At 33.3% G+C, this 15,281-nt stretch overlaps 3 protein-coding genes across 3 annotated transcripts; 1 reads left to right on the top strand and 2 right to left on the bottom strand.

Moving 5' to 3' along the window:
- The first annotated feature begins 703 nt into the window (after positions 1-703).
- Positions 704-1,557, top strand: LOAG_03916 (hypothetical protein). The gene is made up of 3 exons (XM_020446449.1): positions 704-790; positions 863-1,064; positions 1,346-1,557. The coding sequence occupies exons 1-3, from the start codon at positions 751-753 to the stop codon at positions 1,491-1,493; spliced, it is 390 nt and encodes a 129-aa protein (XP_020303212.1). The 5' UTR covers positions 704-750; the 3' UTR covers positions 1,494-1,557.
- Positions 1,558-2,426: 869 nt separating this feature from the next.
- Positions 2,427-6,044, bottom strand: LOAG_03915 (hypothetical protein; the record flags this gene model as incomplete). Its single annotated transcript, XM_003139452.1, has 9 exons — positions 2,427-2,552; positions 2,738-2,858; positions 3,140-3,225; positions 4,000-4,142; positions 4,513-4,649; positions 4,738-4,922; positions 5,159-5,297; positions 5,625-5,747; positions 6,034-6,044. 9 exons carry the CDS (start codon positions 6,042-6,044, stop codon positions 2,427-2,429), a joined length of 1,071 nt encoding a protein of 356 aa, XP_003139500.1.
- A 4,768-nt stretch (positions 6,045-10,812) lies between these two features.
- LOAG_03914 (hypothetical protein) lies at positions 10,813-14,569 on the bottom strand (the record flags this gene model as incomplete). Its single annotated transcript, XM_003139451.2, has 10 exons — positions 10,813-11,085; positions 11,262-11,534; positions 11,626-11,745; positions 12,224-12,364; positions 12,486-12,647; positions 12,926-13,035; positions 13,210-13,360; positions 13,588-13,752; positions 14,189-14,309; positions 14,373-14,569. The coding sequence occupies 10 exons, from the start codon at positions 14,567-14,569 to the stop codon at positions 10,813-10,815; spliced, it is 1,713 nt and encodes a 570-aa protein (XP_003139499.2).
- Between the last annotated feature and the right edge of the window lie 712 nt (positions 14,570-15,281).

The following is a 15,281-nucleotide window of genomic DNA, read 5'->3' as shown; positions in this document are numbered from 1 at the left end:
GTGTGATGAATTTTCTTCCCTCATCTCGTTTGAATAGTTCGAATGCTTTAAACGGATGCATCTTCATGTAATTTATTTGCAGGGCTAAGAAGGAAAATGTATGATACAAAAGATTTCAAACAGATCGGGAAAAATAATTGGAATTGCTGTTATTAGCTGAGCTGACCGGTCTGAATACATTACATTTTGCATTACATGAGAGAATTCAAAACTATAAAATCAACAATAATGTAAAATAGTCGATATTGTTATTCGTAGTAGAAAGTGTGACCGTATCGTTGTTGTCAGAAAATGAAATCAACTGATTGGAATAGATCAGATGATCGATTTTATGTTGAAGGTAATATTCCTTCCTATTAGCTAGCATCTTTTAGCTCATCGATATTATTAATCAACCATCTGTGCACATGTAAATTATTAATTTACAAAGAAAATAATTACTGTGCTAAGAATGGGATATATATTCCGATAGCATGCAGTTGTTGAGATGAGGCACTTCGTCTGTAAATGATGAATGTTCAATCTTTAAATTGCATTTGAAACTTGCAGATGTAAGAGTATTAAATGCAATTTCTGTCGAGTTGTACCTTTCATTGCTTACTGTCGTCTATTCTGTACTACAAGGAACGATATTCCAAAAGCCTATTAGTGGTTTGTTATCTCCCAAAAGCATTGCTAATCAATATCAATGGTTATGATAAAACGATTGTGAAAGATGCAGATAGTAATTAAGCCTAAACCAAATAGATTATGAAAGGCTGGTCAATCAACATCTTTATAATAAAATACGGTATGTTGTGTCAGATTATGGATTAAGACTCAAGAGGTTAATACAGCTTGGCGTACGTGATAATGATTACAGCAATGTTATTTGCGATTATTGGGCTCACGCAGTTGCGACTTTTCTGGTTCTTATATACGGGATGGCGTTACAAATCGTTTTATCTCCTACGTATGCACTTCATCTTATCACTGTTTTGCATCACCGCTATATTCACACTATGTATTATTATCGGATTCCTGGACATATACGTTATTGGACCATTTCAATACACACATTTAAGGTGATCACTTCTACTTTGAATTTCAGTAATTAATTTTTGTGTCCACAGCATTTCAACATGATCTACTTCTATTGCTCAAATTAAGTTCAGATTTAAAGAAAGGAAGTTGAAGTAAGAGAGAGCAGAAGTTTTAAACGAGCTCAGAAAGACTGAAGCCATTGGTGGTCAAAACTGGTTCCAAATGTGTTGAAAAATGCATTTTGATTTCTTCGTCATCTTACTGATGTGATACGAAAAGTAGTATTCTTCTAAAGTTTAAGTTAAAGGGACTAAACTTCCAGAAATCACTTCCAGTCTCACGTTTTGGTAGCGCTGTGTTCGTTAGTGCCATTTATCATCGGTTTCAATGCAAGTTGGCGATTTTATTGGGAATTGAAGAATGAATTGCGTAAATCGGATCCGGAATATCTGCTCGCTGATGAGTCGTAAATTAACGAAAGTACTGAGAGAAAATTATCAAGAGAAAACTATGACCCTTTGCAATTGAAATGGCAATTCGAAATGAGTGCATTCTATTATACACTTCGAATATTGATTAGCAATTCTCTACATCGCTTTCAATATCAACAAGATGAATAATAAATAGGGATTTACCCGGCCACAGGCCGAATAAAGATACTCCAGGCATTGTTGATTTTAGGCTACAAACCTCCAGTCTAATCATGCACTTCCATCATATATAAATATGTCTTATCTATTCAAGCTGAGAAATCGTGGACACTGTAAACAGCAGCTATACCTTAGTGGATCATTTTGATAGCAGAAAATATGTTAAACTCATTGTTTCTGAAAGTCCTTTCCACCATTTCCCTAATGTGAAATGAGAAGTTTAATCATGACATTATCATTCCTTTATTTGTAATGTTTACTCTCTCAATGTCCTCGAAGAAGGAGCTGCTAATGGATTGTCGTCAATCAGCCGACAATAATTCAAAGTATCTTTGAATAGCAGATACTGTTAAACAGTTCTGCTAACTTCCTTTATCTATCGTCGTACAAGGTATAAGAAGCAAATGAAAATAATTTTCGAGTACAAAAGCGAAAATATTTCGCGAAGATATTATCTACTGCCAACTATTTTGAACCATTCATGAAATTTCTACTTTAAGAAGTATATAATTTATTGCGTTGCTTTAAAGTCACATAATTGTAATGAAATGTGATAACACAACCAGTTACATTTGAAAGTGATCTTGAAAATTGAAAGAAGCATGATTTCAAAAGCCTGAAAATTCCAAATAATGACAAAAATTTACTGCGACAATTAGTTTTGTTTGAGAGAGAGTTTTGTTATTCAATTTATAAAATCTGTAAATTCTCAGAAACTTTTGTAAATTTCGCAAAAATTCTCCAAATTTCTATTCAACTACAATGCACGCCACCGCAGAAACGCCCCGATCGATCTACCATTGCATCCATTAAATTGTTAATGAAGTCAAATCCTGTCTTCAACTGCATGTGCGCCGTCCCCGTAGTGTCCGCAATTACCTTTAAAATAAAGTATGAGTATTCAATAACATAAATATCTTATCTTTGGCTTCGGAACAACCTGTACTACCAAGAGTATCGTTTGTTGATTTTAGTTCAGGCTCTCATCCTCTGTCCCTAATAACCCCAGGTCAGCAAATTTTACGAAATTTTTTAAAAGTGAAAAAAAATTTTTTAACCAAAACCTTTCGACAACCAACATTGATGAGCGAATCGAGGCCTAAATTTTGCCCCGCAGGCTTCTTCTTCAAACATTTTTCCAGCGCCTTATCGATGACCTCAATCCAATCGTTCACTGGTGTCCTCCTAAATAAGCATTCAAAAGTTATCTCATTGAATTTAATTTAGTCGTTAATATTTCGCAGCGCATGTTATCCAATGTATACTATGTGAAACTTGAGCGTCATCCTAGTCAAGAAGACAAACTTGAGAATGTCTGGTCATAGCCAAAGCCAAAAACACAAAAAGCGCAAAAGGAAATTTGATATCACTTTTGATAAAAATCTCATGAAAAGTTGAAAGGGGAAGTGTAGCAGTAATTGAAAAGAAAAGTTTCAGAAAAGAATTGGAATATTTCAAATGCTAACACCAAGGATTTGATGCTTGACGTACACTGATCCACTTTGCTACCACCGCCGATCGATGCTGCACCACGATCGTTACTATTAATGGCCTGAAATCATGTGTTATTGCAAAGACTATTATTCATAAGTTGTTGGGGTCAAAGGCCATGTTTTGAATTAAAATTACAGATGAGTAAGACAAAATAATCCCAACAAAATTTTGGATACGTATAGCTCCCTAAAGTTAAACATGTTTTTAGTACGCACACAATTATGAATAGAGTTACTTGCTCTGACTTGTTTCTGGCGTGTGCTGAACACGTCAAAAATGCATATAATATACGGGAAATTTTAATATCATCCTATGACATACATTGGATGGGTAGATAATCTTAAATATAATTTGACCAAAGTTCAAGTTTAAAACAACATGTCAAAGAGAAAAAAGAGCAGTCCCTTCGATGATACTTTCAAAAAATAAAAAATCTTCCTATTAATCTGTTAATTTAATCTTTCAGATTTCATCTATTCTAATCTGTTGTAACATGGATCTGTGGAAGTATAAAAAAAAAAATCAAGACATTCTGTAACAAGCTGTGGTCGGATACAGAAAACGGATTTGAAGACAGAGAAGGAGAAATTTGCTTAGTTTTGTAAAAGCTTTCACAGAGACTAAAGAGATGAAGAATTGAAGAAACGTTGAAAACCTCGGTAAAAGTGGAAGATCACAGATGATGCTTAAGTCGAAAAAACGGAACTGATTTTGGGTGAGATTTTGCACTGGATCTAATTTTATATGCTAAAATGACTTACCGTTTCTAATAAGTCAGTAAACTTTCTTCTTATGTCTGAAATAACAATTCTGAATTAGAATTAATACTAACATTCCTGATGGCCTTCGCAATAGAAGCAAGGCGATTTTTGAGTTCTGATCGAGTATTCTCAAGACATTCGCAAGTTGCCTTGTTTAACTGAATAGTTTGTTTTTGACATGCTTCTGGGATTTGATTTTCACAATCCTTCAGAACTACAAAATATAATCTGATTATACTGAATTTGTTCTTGCAAGAGGATTTAATCGAAAATTCAATGTGAAATATCGGACTGAATTGCTGAAATCTTTAAATGATTATCTATCTGCATTCTTTGCTGGAATAAACCTCTATCATAGTGGTTGGGAAGAGATGAAGAATTTATGGCACATGGTATGAATGGCGATATTGGCCAGTTCTGGAGAACCAAAGCAAATCGGATCTCTTTCTGTGAATAGAACTGATTAAGAGTAATCCATCAATTTCTGTTCCTATGTTTATCTCATTTCTGTTGCGATAATTTGTCGCAAAAATGATTCGGAATCCCGACTAAAAAATTTTGCGAATAATGTTTGAAATTTTAACCGTTGCAGTGTTTTGTAAGATATCCATCAAACGGATTCTTTAAACATCGTCTCGTAGCTTCTGCACGTTCCGGTTTACGTTCATTGCAGAATGCTGTACGACTGTAGATTAGAATGTGATCTGAGATCGATTTAATTCTGAAATGATTTACAAGTATTGACTAATTAACAAGTTCGATGAATCAGACAATAGTCGGATTTTCATTCGAATGTAGTACATACTTACACTTCATCCTTAAATGCATATGAACCTTCTTCGAAATCCGGAAACTCAGGAATATCAGCAAAATTGTTATTCTTCTGCAAGCAGTACTTTGCTTCCATTGTTACAGCTCTGGAAACTTCAGAACGTATACATTTCTGTTCTTCTGGTGAAGTCGACAACATTGCTTTAATTGCGCCATTAGCGAACTGCAATTAACTCAAGTCATTCATGCTATTACTGAAATTCAATCTTCTAAGATTTCCACTCATAATTGCTCAATTAAAACCCTGAGCTCGAATACCACTTATGGCACGAGTTTGAGTTTTTGCGCAAATGCACTCAAAATTACTGCAATTAATCAGCTTAATTAATTATTTCTGAAGATAAAGATACGGTAAAACAAATAGAGAGATAAAATAAATATGAGAAAAATTAGAACAACCGTCCGACAAATGGAGCAATCACGCAACGGACCGTTACGATCCCAAGCCTTGTTGTCCAGGTCAGAGAGCGCTAAAACGCATCGGTTTGCTTGATTGCCTTCCGCAATAGTTTGAGCAAAACAGGATTTGATTGCATGACTGTTAAATTAATGATTAATGAGTTTCAAAAGAAGAATGGAGACTTTTTTCTTAAAATAACCAGTCATTTTGTTAATTACTCCGAGAAATGAAGGCTGAAGTTAAGATCGAGATCGTTCAAGTTGAAAATATGGCTTGCCTAAGTGTTACTACTACTTTTCGTAAAAGTTACTTATTATTGAGAAGTATAAGCTTGCAACGCTTCAGTTACTGGTTTGATTAAGACAAGCAAATGAGTATTTAATTAATCACCCCGTTAATTGGGAGAGTTTAAAGTCTTACCTCTTAATTTAAAAAGTTTTGAAATGTAGTAGTTTGAAAAGTAACCGATTATGTTCCTTGATTTCTTTTTCCAAAATACCGTAAGTTACTGGAAACACTATCTTTAATGCATTGCATATGATTGCTGAAGGATGACAGTAGGGAGCAACTCTGGCACCAGCCAAATGCCTATAAATTATGAATTATTTTAATAAAAAATTTTTTCAAAGGAATTTATAGTTTTCGTTGATTTTCGCCTTTCTCTCTGGTCTTCTTCAAATTTCAAGAAAAAGACAAACAAGCAAACAGTTGAACTAGTCTATTAGTCAAGCAATAGATTATTATCAGTTAATTTAATCGAAGATGTCATCAAACAATTTTCCGAGAATTGCACAACTAATCACTGTAGAATAGAAGAATGATCTTGAAAGATCGTACTTGGTGCTTAATTCAAATCACATGGAACTTATGTCACCTCTGTATCATTCATTTGTCTATTGTGCTTTAGTATTCGCTAAGCAATTAATTCCAATATTTCTCCAAAATTTGAGAGCTAAATTCAAATTTTAGTCCAACTCAAAAACCAACAATCCAAAAAAATGCGCTGGTCAAGAAAGTTTTTGGTATTATACAATTTGAGACACATTGGCGACAGTATAATCAACTATAAATATGTTATAGTCGTTTAAAAATGTGCAGTTAAGATTAGTAAGGATCGTATATTGGTTTAATATAATCCGTAGAAAATTCTGTATCACTAGATTTGAATTCAATTCAAAGATGGAATGAGTATTTGATGATAATAGTTTTAACAAATGTTTATCGTGTTAACGATTAACAAAGTACAAATGATAATTTTCAAAAAATGAAAGTTTTCTTAGGTGAAAACGAAGTTTGAAAATTTCAGTTTTGCATTTGAAATTGTTATTCAAACTAGAACTTCCATTTGATGGTTGAATACTCATCAGAAAATATTGAAATAAAATGGTAAGTCATATACGAATACACCACCTGTACTTTAGAACCAAATAAGCAATTAAGTTTCTTCAATGGACATGCCTTGAAAAATGCGTAATGCTTTTTTTTGGAGTGAAAATTGAAAAAAAAACGTTTTAAATGATTGATTTTTTTAATGTTTCGAAAATTTTCTTGCACTGGCAATAAGAATTACTGTAAAATTCGGTAAATGTTTGATAAGATGACAGATTGCCGATCATTAATGTTACCAGCAAAGATGCATATATATGATTAGATTAAACCTGAAGGTCAGCCTTATGAGGTAGGAGGTTGATTTTTATACCGAGATAATAAGTCGAGACTACTTCCCATTCCTTCTTTCTGTTCGTCTTTCCCTTTTTCTTTCTCTTCCCCATTATAAATCACATTTCGAATTTTAACTATGACCTTACTAACAAGCAGTCTTCACTTTCGACAATTACTGATGATGAAAATGATAACAGTGAAGTCTGAGAGTGCAAAGAGTAAATTAGGTGCTCATAGCAATCTTTTTCTTTCAATAGCAGGTTAAAAATTTTGGGCGGAATTGACTTACCGTACAAACAGCCACAGCAATGTATAAATTCAGCCAATGCTTCATTTTATTTCTGAAAATTTCACAACTTTTTTAAAATAATTTAGGAGGAATGCGAAATAGGACAACAACGCGAGAATCGAAGACACTCAATCAATATGAAATTGATGGGCAAGAATGGGAAAGGATAAAAATCGTAATTAATTCATTTGCACTGCCAAATAAAGCTGCAATCTACTCTATTTTTAAATAGTTATTTGCGTGATATGCGCTTGTCCTTATATTCTTGAAAGAACTGCATATAACTGTCACCAAACATCCAGAAAGTCCTCGTGAAAGTGTTGACTAATCCTGCTTTATTTCAATAATCAAAATTCTTATCTGACAATAATCGCACATGAATAATTTGATTCAATAATAATAACAATTCAAAGCAATTTTATTATTTTGAAGTGATAAATTATCCAGAATTCCAATGAATGCAACTTTAAAAGCCAAATATTATCTTCGTGATGTCAAGTCCGCCATTTAAAACTGCTAAGCAAATTAAAAGATTTCTAGACAAACCTTCATTATTTGGCTTAATACCTTCATTAATTGGCACAATACTCAAAAAGAAAAAAAAAAGCTGACAAAGCTTGAGATGAAGTAAGTGAGACCCGAAACAACTACCTACTAAACACTGCGCCATTTTGGAGTCTACCATTATACCATTACAACCATTGATACTTCATTTAATCAATAAAACAAGTTTTTATACTTTGGGATAAAGGGAGGTGTTTCATGCTCATTTTTTACTTACTTTTTTACTTTTTACTTCTATGAAATTTATTTTTAGCGGAAAAAAAAATCATTCCTAGCGTCTTATTTCTTCAACATTTACTTCACTCTCTTCAACAAATATCACCTAAACCACCATGACATAAGTTTGAGAAAACATGAATAATCATACATTAGCCAATCATCGGTGACTGTACAATTGAAATAATGTGACAACTTCACCTTTCGGAAAGATTCTCCCTTTACAACGGTGAAGTTAATGGAAACCTTTATTGGCTTCGGTAATGTTCGTTAGCGTTCGAGACAGTCGCTGTCTCCATCTTCAAACTTTGGGAGAACTGAAAATTACTTTGAACAGTTTCCGACTTCGTCCTATTCAATGATCGTTATTATGAATGCTTGAAAATTGTATATGCAAGCAAATTGGGCACACTATAGTGTGGTTAAATCCAGAAATGTAAGTTAAAATGGGTAAAATGCAGAGAAAAAAGTTGCGTGGAGTTCAGTTGTCAACCAGTCGAAATAACTGGGTAACCATAGGGTGGCGAGGTTAAGAGGGTTGACATGAAATTGCGGTCGACTGCGTGCTCCGAAATCGAAATCGGGATCGGTCATTTCTTTTATTCTCTCTCTACTCTGCATGAATTCATATGATCCGCATCGTATCATGGATCAAAAAATTTCATTCTTACGCATATTTATTTTACAAACAGGACAATGAAAAAAAGGTCGTCTTAAGAAGAGATATTGATGAGGTAGCGAAAGTAAATTGCCATTCACTGGGATATTTAAGAGAAGGTGTTGCCAAAGGCTCAATAATAGCCAAGAATTTTCTCGAATTAAGGAAGGGGAAAAATAAATATTTGATATTATCCAAATAATAATGACCGACTGATAAAAAGGGGAACAAATTGTTTCCAATTTTCTCATAAAAAAAGTAGTGATTGCTTTAAATTTCGTCTAAATGGTGAATATTTCTGACATGTTGATGAGATTTTAAACTAAACTTTAAAAAAAAAATTTAAAACTTTAAAAAAAAAAAACTTAAAACTTTAAACTTTAAAAAAAAAATCTTTAAACTTTAAAAAAAAAAAACTTTAAAACTTTAAAAAAAAAAAAAAACTTTAAAACTAACGCAAATTACTGTAGTAATTTGTTACTTTATGAAGTCAAGTTTTTTCCCCCTAACCTTTTTCCGGGAAGTGAACTTATCAGTTTTGGTAACAATTAACAATTGGTGCTTGAAGGTAGGAATAATGAAAACACTGCTACATGCAAATTAGATACAATAAAAAAGCTTTCTATGCATATTTTATGATGAAAATATTTGAGGAAAGGAATGATGAGCAATGGAATATTTGCTACAAATTTTGATGGAGAAAAATAGATTTCTCATTGAAAAGCTTAAAGATCACTGATTGAAGTTGGGAGATGTATGAGGAGAGATTCATAATGCTGCAATCGTGCTGATAAATACTTCTTGACTCAGTTTTCAAGTTATTCATTATAAAAGCTATGATACTATAAGCTCATATATTATGCTGTCTTGACCGCGCCACAAATGTAAGTTACTCAAACTCTGATTTCATTTTCAATCGTGAACGTTTTTATATAGCAGTAAATTTTGAATAACTTCGAAGTAAATCAGTTCGGCTTTATGAATTATTTATTAAACACAGTCTTTACGATGACAGATGAAACGAGACGAATATATTTTTTTATTATTTCTACACTTAGTGATAATCTACATGAAATCTTGCAGATTATTATCACCGATGAACAAATCCGGGAATCCATCATCATAACGGATATTGCTTGAGATACAGACCGAATGAGCAGATCGGAGCTTATACTTTTCGGTACAAACAATAAATAGCTGGTCACTAAATCTTCACATCAGAGAAAGTTGTACTCAAGATGCGAAACTTGAAAACTCCCCTATGCTTATCGATCATTACTAAATAAAAAATATAACTTAGTACATTATGAATAAATAACATATTTTATTGCTAGCAACAGGACTCAGTCAAAGACCGTGGTCTTTGAAGTATTAAAGTATTAAAGCAGGAGTATTACGCAAACGATCCTGAAGAAATGAAGCTCTCAGCTGACTTCGAAATTTTCTCAGAAATAGTGCGGTCAGAATATGAAAATTACAGTTGACTGATAGAAATATACTGAAAGTTGAATATTTTTATAGTAATTTCCAAAACCCAAACATAAAAGGGTATCTCCCCGCTCAGCTCACTGGAGCATCAAGGAAAGTCACAGGCACAACTCGATCCTTTTAAAGCACAAGTTGCAATCTGTAATTGAACTAGCTCAATACTGAAGTACCGTATCTGATGCAGTAATTGTTTTTCAGATCATCAAATATCCAATATCCAATCACCTATATCGTTGGTAATTTGATGTGAAAATTTTTATTAGTTCAATTTTTCTGTTTTTATACGAAAGACATTAAAATACAAAAAATTTTCGAAACGGTGCAACGGAGATCATACATTAATTGTGAATGTATATATCTGACAAGGTGATGTTAAAAATTATGTATTTCTGCACTCACATATGAATACGTCTTTATGAATTATACCTTTGTAAATAAACATAAAACTTGAATTTAATTGATTCTCACACATACCGACTGAGAGGACACAACTAGCGCATAGAGAGTGCGTTTGACTGCACAACACAAGGCGGAATGGGACATCCCTTTATTATGAGTATTCACCGCTTCGTATTGTCCCTTTTTACTGAAAGAATAGCACTTCTACTAGGAAACATGAATATAGTTCATAAAATAATTCATAAAAGTTCATACAAAAATATGCAACAAAATAAAGACCAGTACAACCAACAATTCGAAAAACGACAAATCTTCTTACAGAACCTGAGGAGATCGTCAATATATCGCTGAATACCATGTATTACTAAATCAAATAATTAACGATTCCCAATCCTGGTTAAATTGGCAATTTCCTTTTGTTTTTGCTCACTTACATCTCGGTACCCAGCTACTTCCAGGTGAATAGTTGCATGTCCGGAAGTTATAATTCGAATATTTTTGGAGAACCCTTGTAATTCAGCAAGTGGCATAATGCACCGAACAATATACGTATCACCAGTACATTCTATTCCAGACTCTGACACAACGCCTCTTCGCTTATAGACTTCTTGCAGTGTCATATCTGCGTGTCTTTTACTTGTTGCAACTATCTAAAAAAGCTGCCACAATAACTTTGAAAATGACTCAACTTAATGTTTGTATTCAAATATGCATTTTAAATGTATTTATTATGATCTGTATTTAAATAAAAATGAGATCAGAATAAGATTTCAGTTTAATTATCTAAGATTTTCGGAAGTTTTATAGTAAGAAATTCAGAAAATACCTCAGCATTCATTATAGGTTCCAACAAGTGTGTACCTGCCTTTTGTAAAGCCTCAGTTACACACTTATTGGCAGCAGCAGATATTATTGCAGGATTCAAACGTTTCCCACTGGCCACAAAATTTGTTAGTATCACGGCAACATCATAAACTGTGAAACCAGCTTGTGGTCCTGTGCACAGAGCATTAGTACAACCTTCATTAATTGCATTCAACCAATTTTCATGTATGCCAACACCAGCATATTCATTATTATCATCCAAAAGTACCACAACCTAAAGTGCTATCACATATTATTACATCAACTGATAGGCAATAAAAATGAAACGACGTAAAAATGCATCGTTGATGCAAGTTTTTAAATACTTTATCGTTAATTTTCGATATACAATCTTTGATGCACACCAATATGTTATTGACAACTCCAACAGAACGTTGGTTTAGTATTGGAATTTGAGATTCTGAACATCTTTTGACAGGCTGACGCTTAAACATTTTTGGCTGGTAGCTATATGATCTATGAATGAACAATGTTGAATTTCGTAGCAGTCATGATATTTTCCTATTTCAGCATCTCTTAATTTCAACTAAAGGTATCTCATTAGTTAATGAAATTCATCAGCAAATATTTAGTCGATATCTCTTCAACAATGAGTCAAACAAATGTTCGAATGTCTTTACCCAACTAACACATTTTAATCGGTTTGATCATACCAGACGATTCCAGTTATTTGCAACCTGTACGAATGTAACACAATAATAAGTCTAGCCTAAATTTCGCTGGGTAATCTAGGCAATACTTTAACTGCGAATAGATCATATCGAGGTCTGTGTTTCCTTTAAGTTTACTTGAAAGAAGATTATAAATGCAATGCAAAAGTTACGAAAAACAACTTCAGCATATTTATTAAACAATATATTCCGTTTCACGTCATCTTTTATCGGGCAAAATTACAGTACAAACCTGCTTAAATTTCCCACTCTCTCTATTCGGTTTAACAGTAAAAGTAATCCCGCATTCGTGTTTCAATGCACTCTCACCAAATACAGCATTCAAAATTGTGGTATTTGTAACTTCATTTTCAACTACTTCGCGATATGCGACCTGCAATATAATTTGAGTTGGCATAATAACAACAGAAGGCTTAACTTTCTAAGACTGAACTCCCAAATTGTTCGACATTTTTTCATCTTTTAATAGTTAAACAAATGAGGGATTCAAAAACCTGCAATGACCCCATGAAAACATTCAAGCCATAATCACGTCGAAGCCTATCTCTGATAACTTCAATATGCAGTTCTCCCATTGCACCAATAATCGTTTGACCTAATTCACTGTTATATTGCACTTGCAAAGATGGATCTTCTACTACTAGCTCTTGCAACGCCTATAAAATATTCAGTTCAAAAACATTAATTGATTTACATTTTTGATGCAAGATTTCGCAAAATCAGTGAAGTGTATGCTGTGAACTTACGTTGCTTGTATCCAAAAAACAAAATAATAAATCGGAAATATTCAGTTAACTTTAAAATTTATTATTTCAGGCAGAAACCTTGAAACAACAAATTGAAAACTAATTTATAGAAATCCAGTTAATCTAAGTAACGAATTTATAGAAATGAAATAACAACCATTTAAACTTCCTGCCTTTTCAAACTTCACATTAGATGCTTCAGACGGTGCCTCAACAGTGCAGAAATAAACTGGATCAGGTGCTTCAATGCCCGCTAGTAAAACAGATTTTACGGAACCAACTGAATGTCCAGGATCACCTGCAGACTTTAAAATTGTCGAATTTGCTTTTGCTCTTCGAGAACCAAGCAAAATTTGATTTAAATCTATATATGACCATCAATTATTTTAAAATCATTAACATCTCACAAAAATGATGAACTTGCATAAAATTTGACTAACTTTCATTAAAGAGTCAAATAAAAAACTTTTACTTTGGAAAAACAAATTATAAGCTTCAACAAAATCTTCAGCAGATAGCTTCCGACGTCTTTCACTTGCCATTTCAGCTGCTCGTTTGCTTGCAACAAGTGTATCGCCCGTAACTGTAGAGTTCATACCTGTTAGAACAGCGATATTTCCAGCCTGTAACGCAATTTCATAAAAATCGTAGTAATAAGAAGTTTTATCCTTTATTCAATATTGTAAAAATTTACTAACAGAAGGGTAGAAAATTTTTTTAATCAAAAACAAGATAAAACGAAGAGTAAATTCAGAAACTAAAATATGGATTTGAATAATTCAGTCAACAGACATTCCAGAATGAGGAAATCGGTGTAAATACAGGATTTCAAAATCGCCTGATAAAAAACCTTGACAGATGAAACCAATTGGAGTTGATCACTGTGCGGAATATGAACATTAAATTTATTTTCTACATTACCCTTGTTAACATTATATAACGAATCCATATTATTGATTTCGCCGGTATAAACACGTACATAAGTTAACTGTCCAAGTCTTCTGTCATGTCTAATCTGAAACATCTAATATGAGCAGATGAAAGAGACGCAGCAGTTTGCTGGTAATCTTTGTCTATTTGAAACAAACAGCATTCTATTTCTTTCTAGATGCTCCAAATTTTTATAATTATGTTAATCATTAAATGCATTAGGGAGTTTAACCAACTTGGTGTCGCTGTCTATAATTCGATGAAAACTGTTACAGAGAATGACAAGTGAAAACTTTAACAACTCCCATATCTACCATTTATTAAAGTTAATTAAAAAAAACTGCCCTGGGTGAACAGTAGGAAACGAAAACTCAACCAATTAAAATCCGACTAAACTGAATGAGATGTAAACCAGACTAAGATGATGGATATAAAAAAAGGCACAGCATGTCCTTGAACATTCCAAGTAAACATATAACCATAAGAAGTTGAGAGTAATAAATAAATCAATATAAGCTAACCTTAAATACCAGGGCACTTAAGTCGTTGTCAAAAACTTTATTAACAAGATCATTCTTCTCTGTAGGACATGGCAAACAGTTAATGACCAAATCAAGGACTGGACTTACACTTTGTACACATCTGCAAAACACTGCTGCAACATTTCTGTGCCAATTTGGATGATGAGATCACAACACAACCTACCTTAACGCTGATCCACAAGCCACTGGAACAACCTGGTGAGTAAGTGTAAGTCGTCTCATAGCATTAAGCGCTTCTGCATTCAAAGCATCATCTTCACCACTGGTTTGCAAAAATATATCAGCAAAATGGTCATCCAAATCCGCCAATTTTGAAAACATTTCTTCGCGAGCAGTCATCATTTGTTCAAATCCAAACATGAAACAGTTATCAACTCCGTCATAGTAGCTGTTTTTTGAGAATCTCCAAATTATGTCCTTCAAAAAAAAAAAATAATTATGTTTCGGCCATTACTTCACCACATATATATATATATCTACATGCATATGTATACATATATATACACATATATTGTCGGAAAAACTCCGAAAATCATAATGCAAATTTTCTGTCGGATTACGGAAATTAAAGCTACGTTCAAACAAAATTTCCACAATATCCAACAAACGGGGTGACGAAATCTTGTAAGTAAAATTAAAGCAATGACAAGGATATAAGCTAACAATGGACAGCGTAAAACAAAAACGTCTCAGTACCTACACAATGGACAGTGCCAAAGGCTAGCCATACCTCCATGATAGCCCCGATGGAGCTTACAAAACTCCCTAATCCTCATATATATACATGTATATATATATATATATATATATAGAAAAAAATCCCAAGACAGACAGTTCAATTCAGTTTTTACAATCGAGCAGACGATACACCCTCTTCGCTTATCCGCCACGGCTAAACCACAATCAACAATATCTTCGCATATCCATACCATTGGACAACAAACTACGATATTCTTCTATTCGCTAAATACATTTCCCGTAACATGTTCCCAACTCAACGACTTATCAACTAACCGACAGTCAAATTATTGTCCAAGGCAACGACAAGTTTGTTAGTCGATCATATTACTTG

Source organism: Loa loa (assembly GCF_000183805.2).
Source record: "Loa loa unplaced genomic scaffold supercont3.5, whole genome shotgun sequence".
NCBI lineage: Eukaryota > Metazoa > Nematoda > Chromadorea > Rhabditida > Onchocercidae > Loa > Loa loa.
This window is presented reverse-complemented; position numbering and strand designations above follow the sequence as displayed.